Source organism: Dictyostelium purpureum (genome assembly GCF_000190715.1).
Source record: "Dictyostelium purpureum unplaced genomic scaffold DICPUscaffold_88, whole genome shotgun sequence".
Taxonomy (NCBI): Eukaryota; Evosea; class Eumycetozoa; order Dictyosteliales; family Dictyosteliaceae; genus Dictyostelium; species Dictyostelium purpureum.
In genome coordinates this window covers 66007-86329 of record NW_003519425.1, presented here as the reverse complement: position 1 = coordinate 86329, position 20323 = coordinate 66007, and the positions used below count along the sequence as shown (strand labels likewise).

Sequence of the window (20323 nt, the reverse complement as noted above, 5' to 3'; positions counted from 1 at the left end):
TCAATGATTTGAAGTACGAAAAAAAAGAAAAAAAAAATAAAAAAATTATCAATAAAAAAAATTAAAAATAAAAAAAATTGTTTTTTTTTTTTTAATTTTTTTTTAAAATTTTTTTTTTTTTTTTTTTTTTTAGAGCTGAACGTAAAGCGATTATTATTTTATATAAATATATATACAAAATGGAATACGATTTAACTAAACAAATATGGGGATTTTTAGATTCACATATGATGCTTCCATTAGTCAAGTATCTTAATGTAAGAATCATCAAAATTATTATGAAAAAAAAAATAAAATAAATAAATAAAATAATAAATAATATGAAAAATAATAGGATTAGAAAAAAAGAAGAAGAGAAATAAATAAATAAATAGATAAATAAATAAATATTAATTCAACTTTTTTATTTTAAACTAATTTAATCAAACTTAAATAAATTCATTAATTAACAATAATAACGAATAATAATCAAATAAATTGAAAAAAAAAAAAAAAACAAATAATTTTAAATTCAATTAATATAGGATACCCAACAATATTCAGAAAATGAAATTAATAAAGCAATGGCAGATATTTTATCAAATACAGGTTGTTGTGATTACGCTATTGATGCATATAAAGCAACAGGTAGAGATACAGCTCCACTTCAAGAAAAAAAGAAACAATTAGTTGAAGAACTTAATAAATTAAAAGAAGAATGTTCATTTGTCACACAATATATCGAATCAAAGAGACAACAAAAAGAACAACAAAAAGAATTAAAAGAACAACAAAAACAAGAAAAAGAAGCTGCCGCTGCTGCTGCCGCCGCTTCCGATAAAACTGAAGAATCAACTACTACCACCACCACCACCACACCAACTCCAGCACCAACCACCACTACTACTACTACCCCAACCATTCAAGTTATTCCATTTTCACAATTACAAGAAACAGTTACACCAGCAATTTTAGAATCAATTTACAGATTTTCCAAATTATTATTTGAAACTGGTCAATATGGTAGTGCTAGAGATCACTTGGAAATCTTTTTACAACTTTCACAACACTCAATCAGCAGAGAAAAGAGACTTTCTGCATTATGGGGTATTCTCGAATCTGATATTCTTTCATTAAATTGGACTGCTGCAGTTAATGATATTTCACCACTTCAAGATCAAATCGATAGCAATGGTTCACCAATCGAACAATTAGGCCAAAGAGCTTGGTTAATTCACAGAGCTCTCTTTGTTTACTTTTACCATCCAGATAGCAGATCATCATTAGTCGATCTCTTATTAGAAGATAAATACTTAAACGCCATTCAAACCACTTGTCCACATATCCTTCGTTATTTAGCTGTTGCCATCATTGTCAACAAAAAGAAACAACAATCAAATGTTTTCCAACGTGTTTTAAACGCTTTAATTCGTGTCGTAGAACAAGAATCATACGTCTATCGTGATCCAGTCACTGCTTTCATTTCAAATCTTTTTGTTAAATTCAACTTTGATGAAGCTCAAGCTCAATTAACTCTTTGCGAAAAAGTTTTAAAGAATGATTTCTTCCTTCATACATGTGTTGAAGAATTTATGGAAAATTCAAGAGTTTGTGTTTTTGAAACCTATTGTAATATTTTAGAAAATATTGATATCGAGTAAGTTTTTTTAAAGCAACAACCATAATCATAAGAAATAATAATAATCACTATTATTATTATTATAATAATAATCATCATCATATAGCTGTAGATAATAATTTGAAAATAATATTATTTAATTTCATATTAATTTTTTTTATTTTTTTTTATTTTTATAGTATGTTATGCAAAAATTTAGGTATTCCACAAGAATCATCAGAAAAATGGATTGTTGAAGCTATCAGAAATACTAGATTCACTGCTAAAATTGATTCTGCTAATAATCAAATTAAAATGTTTACTCAACACAACTCTTACCGTCAAGTTATGGATAAAACTAAAGCCTTATTTAATCGTGGTATTGAAATCGTTGTTGGTATTAATGAATCAAGAACTCAACAAAATAGAAAAGGTGACAATAAAGATCGTAAAAATCAACGTCAAAATAGAAATCAACCAACTACCACATCCACCACTACTACTACCACTACTACTGCTACCACCCCAACCACCACTACTACCACTCCAGTTGCTACTGCTGCCCCAACTGCCACCGCTTAAATTTATTTTTATAAACATCAATAATAATATCATATAAAAAAAAATAAAAAAAAAATAACCACAACCACCGAATAACAGTAAATAATAATAATAATAATAATAATATCAACAACAATAATAGTAATATAGATAGAAAATATATTTTAATTTAATTTTATTAAAATATATGGTCGAAAATGATGAATAAATTTGATGATCGATTTATATATGTGAAAAAAGTAAAAAAAAAAAAAAAAAAAAAAAAATATTTAATATTTAAAAAAAAAAATAAAAAATAAAAAAATATTTAAAAAAACAATAAATAATCATATAGTCGTAACAACAATTTATTTATATTTTAGATAATAATTTATTTGTAGTTATAAATAATTTTTTTTTTTTTTTTATAATTTTAAAAAATTTAATTTTTTTTTTTTTATTTTTTAAAATTTTAATTTACCAAAAAATAGAGAATGAATAATCATTGTAAAGATAATAATGATGATAGTATATTAAAATTAAAATCATCGGTATGGAATAACGTTTATATAAGATCAATAATATTTGATCATTTAAAAATTTATCATTTTGTGCATGAATATACATCAAAAGAATATAATATGTTTTGTTTAAAAACATTGAAATTATTCAAATACAAATCATATATAACAGAATTAAACTATCATTCAGAATCATTTCAATTTAATTTTGAAGATAATGAAATCAACGAAGATTTGTTTTATACAGATTTAACTTTAATTAGCAATAATGGAGATCAAGATATGAAATTACCATCAAGTATTGAAAGATTAACAATTCATTCAAATGAAGATCTAAGCAATGGTTTTATTCCAGATTCAGTAAGATCTTTATGTTTTACCACAGAATTTAATCAAGAAATTCAATCTGGGGATATACCCATCAATGTAACATTGGTATCGATAGAAACTTTAAACTATACAAAACAAATTAAACCGGGTGTGTTACCAATGTCAGTAGTTTCATTATCATTTGGTTCAAATACATTTACAAATAGTATTATGGAGGAACAGGAGGAAAAAAGTAGCGATAATAAAGAGGATTGTAGCCAAGTTTTAGTTAAAGGATCAATACCAGATTCAGTAGTTTATTTAAATATGGGAAATTTTGACCAACCTCTAACAGAGAATTTAATACCAGATTCAGTCGAAGAGTTGGAGTTTTATTCATTCAATTCAGAAATAAAAAGTTTGCCATCCAGCATTAAGAGATTAGTATTTAATAGAGGGTTTAATCAGGACTTATCAATTTTACCACCTACAATAGAGCACTTAGATTTGGGCAGTGACTTTAACACTGAAATTTCCAATACACTCCCACCCAATTTAAAATCAATTTCATTCGGAGACTCTTTCGATAGACTAATACACCCAAATACATTGCCCAAATCATTAGAATCTATAACATTTGGTCATTTCTTTTCACAAAAAATAGACATGATCAATTTTAAAAATTTACCAAATCTAAAATATTTAGAATTTTATTCAACAGATCTTCATAAAAAGTTACATCCCCAATTAATGGATGAACTATCTTCAATTATACACAACAAAATAGAAAATGAAAAACCAACTATTTACTATGGCATTTAACAAATTAATAACAAAATAATTATAAAAAAATAAAAATTCTTTTTTTCTTTTTTAATCTTTAATCTATTATTTATTATTAGTTTTATAATTAATTTTATAATTTCATATTCCAGAATAGTTTATTAATTTTTTTTTTTTTTTGTAAATATATAATATGAAACTTTTTTTTTTGAAAGTTATCACTAATCTACATTTTAAATTTGGGGATTCTTTTTTATTGAATGTTTTGTTTTGAGATGAACATGAACATTTTAAAGTTCCTCTATTTTTTTTTTTCTTTTATTTTGAAATATTCTTTATGTAATAAAAAATATTAACCAAAAATATTTTTTTTTTTTTTTTATAATACATGTTTTATACTTTTAAAATTATAAAATTAAATTTTTAGTTTTAATTAGGGATGATATTTGGGATATTTTATTTTAAAATATTTAAAAAAAATATATATTTATTAATAATACAATTAAAAAAATTTTGAAATTATAAAAAAAAAAAAAAAAAAATACAAATATATTAAAGAATTAATAGATATTTGGTTTATTCAAATAATTTTTTTTCTTTTTACCTAAATTTAAACACTTAATAAGTATAAATATATATACTTAAAATAAAAATAATTTTTATAGGGAGAACTTTAAAAAAGGCATTAGAATGTTGCATGGTTAAAGATTTAAAAAAATAAAATGTAAAATTCATTCATTCTTTTTAATTTTTAAAGAAATTACTATTTATTTGTATTTTTAATGGGAAAAAATATATATATATTTTTTTTTTAAAGAATGCAAATAATATCTGTTATTTTTAATTAAAAAATATTTATTTTTTTTTTATCTTTTTTTTTTTTTTTAAAAAAATTAAAATTTTTATATTTTTTGTTTCTTATGAAATTTAATTAATTTTATTATAATGACTTCATTATCCACCACCACAACCACAAATACAAACACAAATAGTAATAGTACAGATATTAAAGTAGATAATTATAATAATGTTATTCCAGTAATTGATATATCTTCAAGAGATTCAGATAATGGTAAAGCAAAAATTGCTAAAGAAATTCATGATGCTTCTAAAGAATATGGTTTTTTTTATGTAAAGGGTCATGGGATAGAGGAGTCATTAATTGAGGATTTGTATTCATTTATTAAAAAGTTTTTAGATTTGCCAGAGGAGTTTAAATGCAGATTTAAAAGAAAAACAGGCGTTAGTGAAGCTTTAGGTTATTTTAAAGTGGGTGATAAAAAGGGACATGGGTACACCAAGGGAATAGATTATAAAGATGGGACATATTTATTAGTTCAGGATGAATACGCAGACCATTTAACCAATCGTTTATACCCAAATGAAGAGGAGGAAAAAGAATATGGGATAGTTGGTTATAAAAAAACAATTGAAACCTATATTAAAAAGGTCTTGAATTTATCTAATGAAATATTAGAACTAATAGCAATTTCATTACATTTACCAAATGATTATTTCAAAACAAATAACTATAACGCTAATCCATCCTCTATATTAGGATGTTTAAGATATCCATCGTTTAACAATGATGTAGACGAAAGTGATCAACAAGAGAAGTTTGGTGTATCAGAGCACACCGATTGGGGCAGTATCACAGTTCTCCATCAAGATGATGTAGGGGGTTTGCAAATTAAATCCAAAGACAAGTATATTGATGCCAAACCTATTAAAGGAACATTTGTTATTAATTTAGGTGACATGCTTCAAATTATGACCAGAGGTTATTATCTTTCAAATTTCCACAGAGTCTTATACAATACCAGCGGTAAAGATCGTTTCTCATTTCCATTATTTGTATCCCCACCATGGGATACCCCAGTCAAAGTAATTGAGGGAATTCCAGAACCTCCAGTAAGAGAAAGAGACTCCTATTTCCAAAATTTTAGAGGCAACTACAGGGAATATTTCTTGGATCAAATGGCAATTAGTTTTGGTGATAACCATAAAGAATTTAAAAAATACTAAATATTTAATAAAATAAAACTTTTTTTTTTAAACTATACTTTATTCACTTTTTTTATTTATTTAGTTAGGGTAATATATTGGTAAAATATTTTGTCAATGTTATCTAAAAATTTTAAATTGGTGGCAGGTACTATTATTGATTTTAAATTAAAGAAATTATAATTTACATTATTATCAATGTTGGAGGTGTAAATGGTTGTATTGATTTTTGGATTGGAGTCATTAATATAAATAGTTTCTAGGTTATTGAATTGCTCTAAATCTATAGTCTGTTGAAAATTGATACCTAATACTAGTGTTTTAATAGATGTTATTGGGAGATCATCTTCGATATTATATTGGTAATATTTCTGTTCCTTTAGATCTAGATACTCTAAATTTATTTTATTTTTTAATGATAGTACCACTAATGTGTTGTAGTTGTTGTATGGTACTTTGTATACGTAGAGCTCTTCTGGGCATTGTTCAAATTGCTTATAATAGTTGTATAGGTCTACCAGTGTGTATCTGTTTTTTAATTTAATTGGTTTTTTATAGTTTCTATTTCTAATTTCAAGTAATTCTAAATTAAATGGAATAGAGTCTGTTAAAATATCTTGGTAAAAGTTGTAGCCTATTTTTAGGATCTTTAAACTAGATGGAAGAACATTGATACCTATTTCTTGATCATAAAAGTCTCCAAATATAAGGGTGTTTAAAAATGGGGGTAGTACATTTGCACCTATGGTTTGATTGAAAAAGTTACCAAAGTCTATATAGGTAAGAGATGGTGGGAATGTTTTGGGATTGGATAAGCTGAAAGAACCATTGTCAAATATAGATGGATAGGTAAACTCTAAATAGAGTAAGTTTTGTGGTAGATTTGAAGGCTCTAATCTCTCGTTAAATAGTTTGTTTTTGAAAACCAATGATGTTAATGTGTCTGGGAATATTGAAATACCATCTGAATCTTTTAAAGTTGAAAAGTTGCATTCTAATGAAGTGAGACCATAGGGTATCATTTCGCTGGAGATTTCTAGGTTGTCATTGTCCATTTCCATTATTAGGGTTTTCAAAGATGAGGGTAGTTTAAAATTAAAACTTTTAAGTTTAATTTCTAAATACTGAAGATTGCTTGGAAAGATGAAAAACTTGTGAATGTTGAAAGAGTCATCATAAAAGTTGTTATTTAATTTCAATACCTCTAAGCCATCTGGTAAATATCCACTCTCGATTGGAAATATAGTTTGAAAGCGGTCAATATTTAATTTGATCATTGAGTTTTGAGTTAATTTTGAGCTGTATTCGTTTACAATTAATTCTTTTAAACTGGGTGGTAATGATCCTTTTTCAATACTATTATTTTTTGCTTTAGAAAATGTTAATTTCCTTAGTGTGTTGGGTAAGGTTCCTTTCTTTATTTCTAGGCCAAAGCATGACAGATCTAGTTCAGTTAATGAGCTTGGGAAAAAATTTGGGTTGATTTGAATTAATGTGTTGTTGTATTTACTTGATATTGATAGTGTTTCTATTTTTAAATTTGATAAAAATGATAAAATATCTGTAAAGTCTCTGTTATTCGTTCTTTGAGCATTGTTATTTAAGATTCCTAAAGATTTGACGGAGCTTGGTATGGAGATCGATGATTTCTGACTTCTAAATTCCGATAGGTCCAATGTCATAGACTCTATATTTACTGGTGTAATTTTTTCTAAATCTATATCATCTTGTATTATTAGCTCCACATCATTATAAAACTCTATAGTTTCTTTATTTACTAAATCTGATACATTTATTTTTCTACATTTATAAAAAATATTATAAATTTTTAAATATTTGGATATTAAACTCCATAAATATACATTTTTAATTATTTTTTTAAATAAATATTCATTATCTCTATTATTTATATAACTATAATTTTTATTATTATTTATATTATTACTTTTATTCATTTTAACAAAATGATAAAAAATTATTTAAAAAAAACAAATAAATTTAGTTTTTTGTTTTTTTGTTTTTTTTTTTTACCACACAATAAAAATAAATAAAAAATATCATTAATTATTTACCCCACCCCACACACAACTTCATAAATTACCAATTAAAATTTTTTTTAAACATCAATAAATTAGAAACAGTTAATTTTAACACCCTCAATCCAAAAAATATTTTAATTTTATTAACTACCCCAATTGAAATTGTATAAATTGATACTATTTATAATTTACGCCATTTTTTTATAGAATTTAATTTTAGAATAAAATTATTTTTTCTAATCGGTATAATAATTTAAAACAAAGAAAAACATATGAAATAAAAATTCGAAAATTTAAAAAAAAAATAAAACCTATTTTTTTATTTTTTTTATTTTTTTCTCATTTTCTCCAAAATTATCTTTTTTTTTCACAACCATAAATATTTTTTATCAAAGAAAAATGAAAATTATAAATACATCCATTTTTATAAATAACAAATAATAAATAATAACATATAAAAAGTTTATAAAATAATGAAAACAATTTATTTAATTAGACATGGTGAATCAACTTTTAATGTAGCCTATGATAATAAAGTGGATCCATATTTATTTGATGCAAGGTTAACACAAGTCGGAGAAAATCAAGCCAGTCAATTATCAGAACATGTTATGGAGCATTTAAAAGATGTGGAACTGGTTATTACATCACCATTAACTAGGGCTTTAGAAACAACCAAAAGAAGCTTAAGCAAATTATTAGAGTCAAATAGTAATATTAAATGTATTGTATCTCCATTACACAGGGAAGTGTTAATGACCAGTGATGATAATGGAAGAGAAAGATCCATTATAGAAAAGGAATACCCTGAATTCGATTTTCAATCACTAGAGGAGCGTTGGTGGATCCCTGAATTTTGTCCAGAACTTAAAAGCGATCTTTCTATAGACACACACAAAGTGTTTATGAAAACTCCATTCAGGGAATCAGAATCTTTATTTTTAGAAAGAATTAGACAATTTAAACAACTCCTATTATCAAGACCTGAATCAAATATTGCTGTAGTTGGACATGGTGATTTCTTTTATTATTTACTAGATGAAAAAATGGAAGATATTCCAAATTGTAAAATTATTAAATGGCTAATAGATAGTACCGTTGAACCAAGTTATTTAAATTTTTAAATAAAATCTCTCTTTTTTTTTTTTAATTTTTATTTTATTTAAATTTTTTTTTTATTTTTTTTATTTTTAATTTATTTTTTAAAAAAATGCATTTTTTTTTTTATCCCCCAATGAACGACGGCTATAACACACTTATAAACATAGATGAATACTGTTCATCCTTATTATTAGACCAACAAAATAATGAAACCTCATTTAAATCATTTCAATTTCTAATGAAATATTTATATTTATATGGGAATTTAATAAAACTTAATAAAAATCAATTAATAAATATAAAAATGTATGTGTATATATTATTTATAATCACAAATAATTCATTAGAAACATCTCACCAACCAAGCTTTTCTTAAGAATTATAGATAAATTTAAAACAAATGAATCATCCAAACAAATTAGATATAGCGAATTTGAACAAAATATTGCTTTAAAATATCCAGACTTTATTAAAACCAACTATTCAAATATACAAATAGAATCTATTATTTTAAAATTCATTAGAATTTATTTAAATGAATCATCAAATTCAAATTGGTTATTTTTTTGGAAAGGTTCAACATTTTTTCAATTCATATTTAATAATATAAACAATTTAGATGATACTGAATTTAAAATTGTAAGTTTTATTATTTAATTATAAAATAACTAAATCAATATCAAAAAACCAACATATTTTAATATTTTAATTTGATTTATAAATAGCAATTATCAAATAAAGTTATCAAAGCTATAGTTGACTTTATAAAAGAAATCAATAAGACCAAGTTTTATTATAACAGTTTATTAATTGCAATGTTATCATTTAGACAAATTTTGAGTACAGAAGATTATAAAAAATATAGCAAAGATATAATAGAGTTTTTCGAAAGCAGTGAATTTTCAGCATATAATAGAGATAATTTCGAAAACTATATCGATGAGATTAGATTTTTAATTCAGTTAATAAATCAAGATGAATATAGAAGTGCCCAAGATAAAGAGCTGTTATATTTAAAGATTATTAGTTGCGGCCGTAAAAAAGTTCAAACCAATACCTTTATAGTAGACTTTAAACAACTGGTCTTCAATTATTTCAAAAACACCCAAACCGTTTACGAGAATATCCACATTGATAGCAATATTCATGTGGAAGTAATGGAAAAAATGAACTTTATAATTCAAGCATTATTAGAGAATGGTAGCTTTAATCAAAATTGTTTTAAATCAGCTTTGAGTATCATAGAACATCTTTTTATGATATCAAAAGATCCAAACCAAAATGAAATAGAGTCAAAAGAATTAAGCAAACTAATCATTAAAAAAATAGTTATATTATTCAAGGAGGAACCAATTAATGAAACTTTAGATCTAGTAACCAAATTAATAAATGGTCTCAAGATTGAAAGATATATAACAACCTCAGTATACCTCAAGAAATATTTAAAGCTCTTAGATGCGGCTGAATATCCAAGGCTAATAAATATATTCAAGATTAATGAAGACCAGGTTCAAGATAAAGAGATTTTAAAGCATTCATATGAAACTCTATTCAATTATTTAAAGAGAAGCTCAACACTAGAGCTACTATTACCAAAATTTTTTAATAAACAGCATTTGGCAGAATCAAAAGTACTAAAAGAGTTTTTAAATCAAAAACTAAATCATTTAGTAACAATATTACATATCAGCACCATTGATCAATTCGTCAAACCGGTTTTTCCAGATGAATGTAACAGTCTAGCAATATACAGAAATAAAATAACATTTAATAATGACAGTAGCAATAATCGAAAAGCAACCAATGATAGATCACCTATAATACCATACTATTTAATAACCAATATAATATTCAATTTAATTAATAACAATTCATTATATTCATTCGAAAAACTAAATCTATTACTGGTCAGTAAAAAACTATTCGAAATTACATCAAATATAATGAACTCATCAATGCTCGTTCCTCTAGATATTTATTACCACTACCACTCACTAGAGATTCAATCATTGGGCAATCACTCCATAATAAAGCCTTTGACAGTGAAATGGTTAAAAATCAAAATTAACAATGTTATAAAAGCTGAATTTTATATTCTAGATGCATTCAAATCATTGGACACATTAGAGATTACTGGGCATATTAATAAAGAAATTTTAAACAAAAAAAATTTCCTAAATGTACCTTCGTTAAAGAGAATTATCATCAAATGTCCATTCACGGAAGCTATGAAATCAGTAAAGTTGTTAAAAGAGTTAGGTAAGCACTATCAAATTGAACTCTTTTTGACAGGTGACTACATCTTGGGGCATAGAATTAACACCAAAATGATCAAGGAACTATCTTTTGATATGAACCTCTTTTTTAGAATCTACAACGACGGTAAACTTTCAAAACTCTCTCGGTTCTCCCTTATTGTAAATCGAATAAACCATACCTTTGCAGATAATTTCAAGATTCTTTATATAGAAAAACAAAAAAGAATCAAATATTTGGAACTAATGTTATTCTATGATGGCTGCTTGGCTATTTTACTTGAGTGTTTTAAAAATTTAGAAAATTTAAACACTGTTTCATTCAAATTGTACACCCAAACAAATCTCTCATCAACCGCTTCAGATATTTTTACTGTATTTCATAATAATCCAAACTTTAAAAAACTTTCTCAAATTCAAATAACTGACAAATATGGATATACTTTAGACATAGATTGGCTATCAATTAACACTTATAATTTTAAAAGTTTATCTTCTGATTTTATAAATTTTATTAATTATAAAGAAAATACAAATGCAAATGACAACAATAATGATATAATAAGTGATGATGATGATGATGGTACCAGCGATGATGACGGATCTGGCTATTAAAAAAAAATTTTAAAAAAGAAAATAAAAAATAGAAAATAAAAGAAATTTTTTAAATAGTTTATTTTTTCTAAACTATTAATTGTTAAATTTATGGTTTATTAACAATAAAATTAATAGAAAAACAATTTTTAGTGGTTTGGTAATAAAAAATTTGATAAAATTTAAAAAAAATTTATATTTTCATTTTATTTTTTTTAGATATTTATATTTTTGGAAAATAAATAGTCACATTGATTGCCGTTAAAATTATGATGCAACGACGTGTGCCAAAAAAATAATTGTTGTGGTTTGTGCTGGAAAAAAGATATTTTTTTTTTTTTTTTTTTCCAGCACACAATACATTAACAAATTTATTATGTCTGTTTTTATTCTTTTTTTCTCAAAAACAAAGCTCAATAAATTTTCTGTTATTTTTAGAAAAAAACCATATTTTTTGTTTATGAAGAATTTTATTTTTTATTATCCATTTTTTTAAGTGACGTGAATAAAAATAAAAAATAAATAAAAAAATAAAAATAAATAAAAAATCATATCCCACTTAAAACAATAAAATGACGAGTCTTGAAAATTTGAAAAAATTTAAAATTTTTTTTTTGACAGTATGCGTTAAAAAAATTAAAAAAAAAAATATTTAAATTTGATCAGCCAGATATTTTTAAAAAATTTTATTTTTTTTTTTTTTTTTTTAATTTCTGAGTAAATTATTGATTTTAGTAAAAAAAAAAATAAAGACATTTTGTTATTTAGGTTCCATTATATTTTCATTTTTATTTTCATTTGTATCAAATATCATTATTATTTATTTCTCTTTTTATAATTATTTAAATCTTTTTTCAAAGTAAAAATGCCACTTCCATTAACTGCCCGTAAATCCTTAAGAGACAATGAAGAACATTTAAACAAATCCTTGGAATCAATTAAAACTTCTTTAGCTGGTGTCGAATGGACCATTAACTTTGATTGGTAAGAAACTAATTTAATTTTTTTTTGTAAAGCTTTTTTTTTTTATTAATTTTATAATTTATTTTTTTAAAAGGGATACATTATTTGATAAACTCGATGCCTCTACCCAAAAAAATGTTGTATGTATAAATTAATAGTTTGTTAAATTGACATAAAAATTAAAAATTAATTTTATTTTTAATTTTACTATTGTTTAGGGTGAAACTTTTTATAAAAATTTAAGTCCAAATATTGCAAAATGTATTGCTGAAGCATGTAAAGATGATTTAACAAGAGAGGCTTTAATCGAAGCCAACTGTAGCAAGATGGTTAATGTTATGATTAACCCAGACCCAAAGAACACTGTATATTGGAAATATCAATTTGATGGTGGTAACCTCAATTTACTTTTCAGATCAAACTGCGCTAATATCAATGATGCTGCACACTTTAAATTATTCAAAATTATCCCATCTGAAGGTACCTACTCTTTAGGCACCAGATTAAACTTAAAGAACAATCAAGAAAAATTCGATTTAGCTTTTGAAAAATTAAAAGATATTACCAGAAGAGATTGGTCATTTGATGAATCATCACTCGAAGCCACATACCCAGCCATCGACGATAGTTCAAAAGAATCATATGGTGATACCTTATCACAACTTTTAGATGCTATGGTTAAAAACATTGAAAAAAGATGTAAAGATGAAGTTGTAGGTATTTTTTTTTTAGTTTTTATAATTTTTAATTTTAAACACCACTAATACTGATTTATTTTTATTATCTGTTCATTAGACATGTGAAGCTTTTTCAGAAGCAACTTCAAATGGTAAAATTGTTTTTAGAAACGATCCAAAACAAAAAACTTACTGGAGTTGGGCATTCCAAAATTCAGATTTAGTTATTACTTTTTCACGTTTAGTAAACGTTAACGACAATGCCCATTTTGATTTTGTTAAAGTTTTACCAGTACCAGGTGTATTCTCATTAGCCACAAGATTAAATATCAAAGAAAATCAAGAAAAGATTAATACCCAATACGAAAGAATGAAAAAAATTACCTCAATGGATTGGTCATATGATGAGTCATCCCTCGAAGAAATTTACCCAACTATTGATGATTCATCAAAAGCTAGACTTGGTGACACTTTTGCTGAAATTATTAAAGTATCAGTTGACAACATTGAAAAGAGATGTAAAGATGAAACTGTAAGTAGTGTTTATGTGATTGCTATTTATCACAATTTAAACTAACTTTTATATTTTAAAAATAAATTTTAGACTTTAGAAGCTTTCGTTGAAGCAACTGCAAATGCCAAATTTGTTTTCAGATTTGATGCCAAACAAAAGAATTATTGGTCATGGTCATTCCCTTCAAATGATTTAGTTATCACATTCAGTCGTTTAGTAAACGTTAACGATAATGCTCACTATGATTTTGTTAAAGTTTTACCAGTACCAGGTGTATTCTCATTAGCCACAAGATTAAACATCAAAGAAAATCAAGAAAAAATTAATACCCAATTCGAAAGATTGAAGAAAATTACCAACGTCGATTGGTCATATGACGAGTCAGCTATTGAACAAATTTACCCAACATTTGATGAAACTACCAAAATTAGAATTGGTGATACCCTTTCTGAAATCATCAAAGCTTCAGTCGATAATATTGAAAAGAGATGTAAAAATGATATGGTATGTAAAAAAAAAAAAAATATAAAGATTTATTTAAAATAGTTACTAATTCAATAATGTTTTTTATTAATATTATTTAGACTTTAGAAGCCTTTATGGAATCTACTCCAAATGCTAAATTTGTTATTCGTAAAAATGAAAAACAAGGCACCTATTGGAGCTGGGACTTTAATGGTGGCGATTTAAATCTTACCTTTAAGAACCTTGTTAACATTAACGATAATGCCCACTTTGATTTCGTTAAAATTTTACCAGTACCAGGTGTTCTTTCGTTAGCCGCTAAACTCAACTTAAAGGAAAACCAAGAAAAAGTCACCGAGTACCTTGAAAAAGTTAAGAATATCACCAAAGTTGACTTTTCTATCGAAGAATCTTGTTACGAAGATATCTATCCATCATTAGATGATTCATCCAAAGCTCGTATTGGTGATTCTTTTGCCGATGTCACTAAAGCTGTTACTGAAAATATTGTCAAGCGTTGTGCTGATGAAATGGTTATGGAAGCTTTCCTTGAAATGGTACCAAATTACAAAATCGTTTATCGTTGCGAACCAAAACAATCAACCTGTTGGGATTGGAAATTTAATGAAGGTAACTTAGTTGTTTCCTTCTCTAAATTAGTTAATGTTAATGATAATGCCCACTTTAATTTTGAAAAATTATTATAAATTCACAAAAAAAAAATTAAACTTTTTTTTTTTTTAAAAAATAAATAATTAATACCCATTTTTTAATTTATATATATTATTTCTTTATTTCTTTATTTCATTTCTTTTTATTTAATAATCAAAAATAAGTTTGTATATTTTATTTTTTACAAATTTGTAAAATATTTTATTTTGAAAATTATTTTTTTATTTTAATTTTTTTTTTTCTTTAAAGTTGCCTTACTATTATTTAATTATTTAAATGATTAATTATAATTAATAATATAAATTTTATAATAAATGTAATTATTATTATTTTTATTTATTTTTTTTTCAATGAATAAAATTTTAAATTAAAAATATTTTATTTTTTTTTTTGAATTTTTTTTTAAAATTAAAAGATTATGTAATGATTTAAATTAACTAAATACTAAAAAAAACCATCTTCAAATAATAGCCAATATATTAAAAATATTATTATTTAAATAATGATTAATCTTTAAACTTTTTTAGGAATAAAAAAATATTTTTAAAAAATATTTTTAAAAAAAAAATTAAATTAAAATAATAAAAATAAAAAAATAAAAAAATAATTATTTTGAAAATGAACATATTTCCATTTTTAGAATAAAATAATAAAAAAAATAAAATAAAAAACAATGTGGGATAAAGTATAAATAATTAAGTAAAAAAAAAAAACAACATTCATTTTTTCAATTCATAACAAGTAATATACATAAATAAATAATATAACTTATAAAAAAAAATATTTAAAAATTAAGTAAGTTTATTAGTGTATTTAGAAATAATAGAAATAAAAATAATATTTTAAAATATTATTATTATTTAGTTTAAAATGATTTAATATTAATTATTTTTTTTTATTTTTTTTTTTTTATAATTATTTTTTTAAAATTTTAAATAATATATACCAAGATTAAATTTTACAAAATGGGTAGAGTAGAACAACAAGCTAAAGAAAACTTCAATTCATTATCACACGAAGGTGAAAAATTAAAGAATAAAGCAAATTTAGAAGCTGAAAAATTCAAATACAATGCCAAAGAAGATATTAAAGATTTAAACAAAGATGTTGAAGAGTCAGCCACCACATCATGGGAATCAGTTAAGGAAGGCGCAATTTCTGGTGCCCATACAGTCCAAGAATATATCTCAAGCGGTATTGACTCAGTCAAGAGTGCATTCGTTGATCCAGAAGAAAAGGCAATTGACGATTTAAAGAAGAATGTTAATGAAAAATTAGAAGAAGCTGAAACCGAAAGCCATGGTATCATTGATGGTATCTCATCTTTCTTCAAGGGTGCAAAAGAAGAAACTACAGAAGAAGGTCAACGTTTAGTCAATGAAGCTTACAAGAAGGGTGATCAATTAGTTGGTGACGTCCATAAAAACACCAAGAGAATGGCTGCTGATACCAGAAAAGATATTGAAATGAACACATCTGAATTAAAGAACGACCTTAGTAAATTTAGCGAAGATGCCAAAAAGAAAGCTGAAGAAATCAAACATAAAGCAGTTGACACATATGAAGATTTCTCCAAAGATGCCTCAAAGAAAGCCGTTGATATCAAAAACAAAGCCTATGATACCTATGAAGACTTTACTAAAGATGCCTCAAAGAAAGCAAATCAATTCAAAAACAAAGCATATGATACCTATGAAGATCTCGCTACTGATGCTACCAAGAAAGCCAACCTCCTCAAAAAGAAAGCTGGTGAAACCCTCGATGAATCTGCCAATGCCATCGAAAATGAATACAACTTTATCAAGAAAGATCTCGGTACATTAAACAAGAGAAATGGTGCTATTTGGGCTGGTATTGGTGGTGTCTCTGGTACAGTTGCATCATCATTCTTCTTCCCAACTGCATCACCAATGGCTAGATTCTCTCTTATTGCTGGTTTAGCTACACTTGGTGGTTACTATGGTTTACATCAAAGACATAATGCCTACATCGACAATTCACTTTACAGACAAAAGAAAGAAGAAATCAAAAGAAAATTATAAACAACAACAAATACAAAAATAACAACCAAATAACATTTTAAATTAAATAATATTGGTTGTAATAATGTACAGTCCAAAAAAAAAATAAAAAAAAAAATAAAATTTATTTTTTCTATATATTCGTTTTCAAAATTAACTTTTCAAAATATCTTTTTTATTATTTCTTTTTTGGTTATCTGTTTTAAATTTTTTTATTTTTTAAAAAATATTTTTTTTTTAATTTTTTAAATTTTTTAAATTTTTTTTAATTAAAAATAACAAAAAAAAAAAACTATATTTGCCAATATAACAATGTCAGAATTACCACCAGTCGTTAACAATGAGGTATTAAACAAATATCAAATGGTTTTTCCAAATGGCGAAGAAGCTGTAATTGAATATAAAATTTATAATAATAACGAATATGACCTCTATCACACATATGTACCAGATAGGTAATTATTTTTTAAAACATAACAAAAAAATAATAATAACACCCTATAAAAATAATAATAATATTAATTTTCTTTATAAACATAGCCAAAGAGGTAGAAATGTAGCTGATGTTCTAAGTACCCAAACAATTAATGATATTACACACAATAGGAATGGAAAAGTTTTACTTTCGTGTTCATATTTATCAAATAGATGGTTACCAAAAAATCCAGAATACATCAGATATGTCTTAAGAATGATAAAGAAATAAATAATTTTCTATATTTTTAAAACAATAAAAATATTAAAAAAAAAAAAAAACAAAACAAAACAAAACAAAACAAAACAAAACAAAACAAAACAAAATTATTAAATTTTAAAAAAACAATTAAATATCCTTTAAAGTATATACTTTAAAATATTAATATACCTTATGATTATACAAAACTTTACTGTTTTGATTTATTTTATTTTAAAATTTAAATCTTTATTTTATTTTTGGTACATCCCAATATTTTATTTAAATTTTTATTTTAATAAATAATTTTTTGTTGTTTTTTTTTTTTTTTTGAAAAACACAAGATTTATGTGCAAAAAAAAAGGTGGTAAAATAAAAAATAAAAATACAATTTATTTGGTGTTTGTTATGATAAGATTATTATTATTGTTTTTGTTATTATTATTAAATGGGGTTCTGTACAATTGATAGCAACGATGCACTATCGCGACTACTATTATGGTTATAGTATTAATGGTTGTTGGCAGTTATTATTGAGTTATTTTTTTTTTTTTTTTTTTTTTTGTAAGTTGTCTGGGTTTTGGATTTTTTTTAATTTTGGGTTTTCTGTGACTTGATTTTTTGGCCAAATTTTTTTTTTAGTAAAAAAAGCTGCTGGTGAAAAAACTAGTAAAGAACGAGGAAGGATATTAAAACCTAGAAAAAATCCCACCTATATAAATATAAAATATTTGTATAATTTATAAAATTATACAGTCACCTTTAAACTTCTTGAGAACACCTGAGACTCCTTTTTTATCTTTTTTTGATCTTCCTGGTTCTTTTAATGATTTCTTGATTTCTCTAACAACTTCAAAGAAACATTCATCAACATTTAATCTCTTTTTAGCTGAGGTTTCTAAAAATGGACAACCAAATGATTTGGCTAATTCTTCACCTTCACCATGGGTAACTTCTCTAAGATTTTCTAAATCGCACTTGTTACCAACTAAAACAATTGGAACCTTATCGTTATCCTTTACCCTAATAATTTGTTCTCTAACAACATTAATTTCTTCGAATGAGGTTCTACTGGTGACATCATAGACACAAAGGAAACCTTGACCTGTACGCATATATTGGTCTCCTATAAAAATAATATATTATTAATATTATTATTAATATTATTATTATTATTGTTATTTATTATTATTATTATTGCTATTATTTTTATTTTTATATAATTTGATTATTTACTCATAGCACTATAATCATCTTGACCTGCTGTATCTAAAATATCTAAAAGACATGTATCATCATCAACTTGGCATTGTCTACGATATGAATCTTCGATAGTTGGATCGTATTCCTCAATAAAATGATTCTGTATGAATTGAATGGTCTAAAATACAAACAATATTAATACTATATCTATATAAATTTAAATTAAATAATTTTAAATACTTACAAGTGCAGATTTACTATAAAATATAAATTTAATAAAAAAAAAAAAAAAAAAGTTAGTTTTCTTGATAAATATTTTTTATTTCTTTTATTTATTTTTTTCAATTATTTAATATTGTTGATAATAAAATATTGCTATATTTATTACCATTAAAAAAAAAAAAAGAAAAGAAAAAAGAAAAAAGAAAAGGGAAAAAAGAAAAAAGAAAAATAATTACCCAACACCCCCCCCACCCATAACAACTAATTTATATTCGTTTGAAACTGACATTTTTCTTTTTATAGAGTTCTTATTAAAAAAAGTAATAAATAATATTGAGTTGTGTCTAAAGGCTATGTATAAAAATAAATAATTTAGTATGTGAAACAATCAAAAAATAAAAAATTTAAAAAAAAAGAGAAAGATTTTTTTAAAAAAATTTTAAAAAAAAATTTTAAAAAAAATAAAAAAAAAAAAAAAAATTTAAAATTTTTTTTTAAAATTTTTTTTAAAATTTTTTTTTAATACAAAAATCTTACATTTTGTGTATATGTGTTTATTTTAAGGATATAATTAATTTTATGTGTGAGTGTGTTTTGATATTAATACAATAAAAAAAAATAAATAAAAAAATATTTAGAGTGTGAGTGGTGTGTGTTATTGTATTTGTGTGTTAATATGAAATTGATATCAAATAAATAATTTAAAATAAAACTAATATTAAAATAATTAAATAAATGAAAAAATAATTTACACCTTTTTAAATAAAAAAAAAAATTTAAAAAATTTTGGAAAAAATAAAAAAAAAAATAAAAAAATTTTTCTGATAATTATTTTTTCTGATTTTGTTTTTAAAAAGAATTAGGGGTTGTTAATTTTGGGGTGCTCTAAAAATACATCCAAGATAAACAACTTCAATATAATACAAAAGATATTTTTTGTTATAGATTAAAAAAATAATTAAAAAGAGAGAAAATAGGAAATAATAATTAATGATTTTGATTTAATTTTTAAAATATAAAAAAAAAAAAAAAACAAATAAATAAAAATAGAATACTACCCCCAAATTAGTATTCGAAGATATTTACACATTTATTAAATTAAAGAGACATATATTAATTAACTATTTTATTTATTATTATTATTTTTATTGCCAATGTCATATGTATGTA

The 20323-nt window shown here is 23.8% G+C and overlaps 10 protein-coding genes across 10 annotated transcripts; 8 read left to right on the top strand and 2 right to left on the bottom strand.

Annotated features, from left to right (window-relative positions):
- Positions 1–179: 179 nt before the first annotated feature.
- On the top strand, positions 180–2179 carry DICPUDRAFT_31942 (uncharacterized protein; the record flags this gene model as incomplete). The annotated part of the gene is made up of 3 exons (XM_003287052.1): positions 180–257; positions 525–1636; positions 1798–2179. 3 exons carry the CDS (start codon positions 180–182, stop codon positions 2177–2179), a joined length of 1572 nt encoding a protein of 523 aa, XP_003287100.1.
- Positions 2180–2688: 509 nt separating this feature from the next.
- On the top strand, positions 2689–3510 carry DICPUDRAFT_19018 (uncharacterized protein; the record flags this gene model as incomplete). Its single annotated transcript, XM_003287051.1, has 1 exon — positions 2689–3510. A coding segment is annotated over one exon (822 nt), but the record flags the coding sequence as incomplete, so codon positions are not given.
- A 1185-nt stretch (positions 3511–4695) lies between these two features.
- DICPUDRAFT_151161 (uncharacterized protein) lies at positions 4696–5775 on the top strand (the record flags this gene model as incomplete). The annotated part of the gene is made up of 1 exon (XM_003287050.1): positions 4696–5775. The coding sequence occupies one exon, from the start codon at positions 4696–4698 to the stop codon at positions 5773–5775; it is 1080 nt and encodes a 359-aa protein (XP_003287098.1).
- A 56-nt stretch (positions 5776–5831) lies between these two features.
- DICPUDRAFT_77962 (uncharacterized protein) lies at positions 5832–7709 on the bottom strand (the record flags this gene model as incomplete). Its single annotated transcript, XM_003287035.1, has 1 exon — positions 5832–7709. One exon carries the CDS (start codon positions 7707–7709, stop codon positions 5832–5834), a length of 1878 nt encoding a protein of 625 aa, XP_003287083.1.
- Positions 7710–8266: 557 nt separating this feature from the next.
- Positions 8267–8917, top strand: DICPUDRAFT_31945 (uncharacterized protein; the record flags this gene model as incomplete). Its single annotated transcript, XM_003287049.1, has 1 exon — positions 8267–8917. One exon carries the CDS (start codon positions 8267–8269, stop codon positions 8915–8917), a length of 651 nt encoding a protein of 216 aa, XP_003287097.1.
- An 86-nt stretch (positions 8918–9003) lies between these two features.
- On the top strand, positions 9004–11848 carry DICPUDRAFT_97600 (uncharacterized protein; the record flags this gene model as incomplete). Its single annotated transcript, XM_003287048.1, has 3 exons — positions 9004–9200; positions 9272–9533; positions 9620–11848. 3 exons carry the CDS (start codon positions 9004–9006, stop codon positions 11762–11764), a joined length of 2604 nt encoding a protein of 867 aa, XP_003287096.1. The 3' UTR covers positions 11765–11848.
- Positions 11849–12547: 699 nt separating this feature from the next.
- DICPUDRAFT_54671 (uncharacterized protein) lies at positions 12548–15069 on the top strand (the record flags this gene model as incomplete). Its single annotated transcript, XM_003287047.1, has 6 exons — positions 12548–12727; positions 12801–12846; positions 12925–13419; positions 13502–13915; positions 13988–14401; positions 14482–15069. Exons 1-6 carry the CDS (start codon positions 12609–12611, stop codon positions 15067–15069), a joined length of 2076 nt encoding a protein of 691 aa, XP_003287095.1. The 5' UTR covers positions 12548–12608.
- A 699-nt stretch (positions 15070–15768) lies between these two features.
- DICPUDRAFT_91845 (uncharacterized protein) lies at positions 15769–17210 on the top strand. The gene is made up of 2 exons (XM_003287046.1): positions 15769–15829; positions 15985–17210. Exon 2 carries the CDS (start codon positions 16000–16002, stop codon positions 17074–17076), a length of 1077 nt encoding a protein of 358 aa, XP_003287094.1. The 5' UTR covers positions 15769–15829; positions 15985–15999; the 3' UTR covers positions 17077–17210.
- A 157-nt stretch (positions 17211–17367) lies between these two features.
- DICPUDRAFT_31947 (uncharacterized protein) lies at positions 17368–17761 on the top strand (the record flags this gene model as incomplete). Its single annotated transcript, XM_003287045.1, has 2 exons — positions 17368–17510; positions 17596–17761. 2 exons carry the CDS (start codon positions 17368–17370, stop codon positions 17759–17761), a joined length of 309 nt encoding a protein of 102 aa, XP_003287093.1.
- Positions 17762–18406: 645 nt separating this feature from the next.
- On the bottom strand, positions 18407–19522 carry rasB (uncharacterized protein). The gene is made up of 4 exons (XM_003287034.1): positions 19390–19522; positions 19176–19188; positions 18965–19109; positions 18407–18854 (listed from the first exon to the last, which is right to left on the bottom strand). The coding sequence occupies exons 1-4, from the start codon at positions 19440–19442 to the stop codon at positions 18469–18471; spliced, it is 597 nt and encodes a 198-aa protein (XP_003287082.1). The 5' UTR covers positions 19443–19522; the 3' UTR covers positions 18407–18468.
- Between the last annotated feature and the right edge of the window lie 801 nt (positions 19523–20323).

Excerpts from the sequence above, each read along its gene's own strand:
- DICPUDRAFT_91845 (XM_003287046.1), top strand. The coding sequence starts at position 16,000 with ATGGGTAGAGTAGAACAACAAGCTAAAGAAAACTTCAATTCATTATCA.
- rasB (XM_003287034.1), bottom strand. The coding sequence starts at position 19,442 with ATGTCAGTTTCAAACGAATATAAATTAGTTGTTATGGGTGGGGGGGGT. Across the intron at positions 18,855-18,964 it reads AGATGATTATAGTGCTATGA|GAGACCAATATATGCGTACA; the intron begins GTAAATAATCAA and ends TTATTTTTATAG.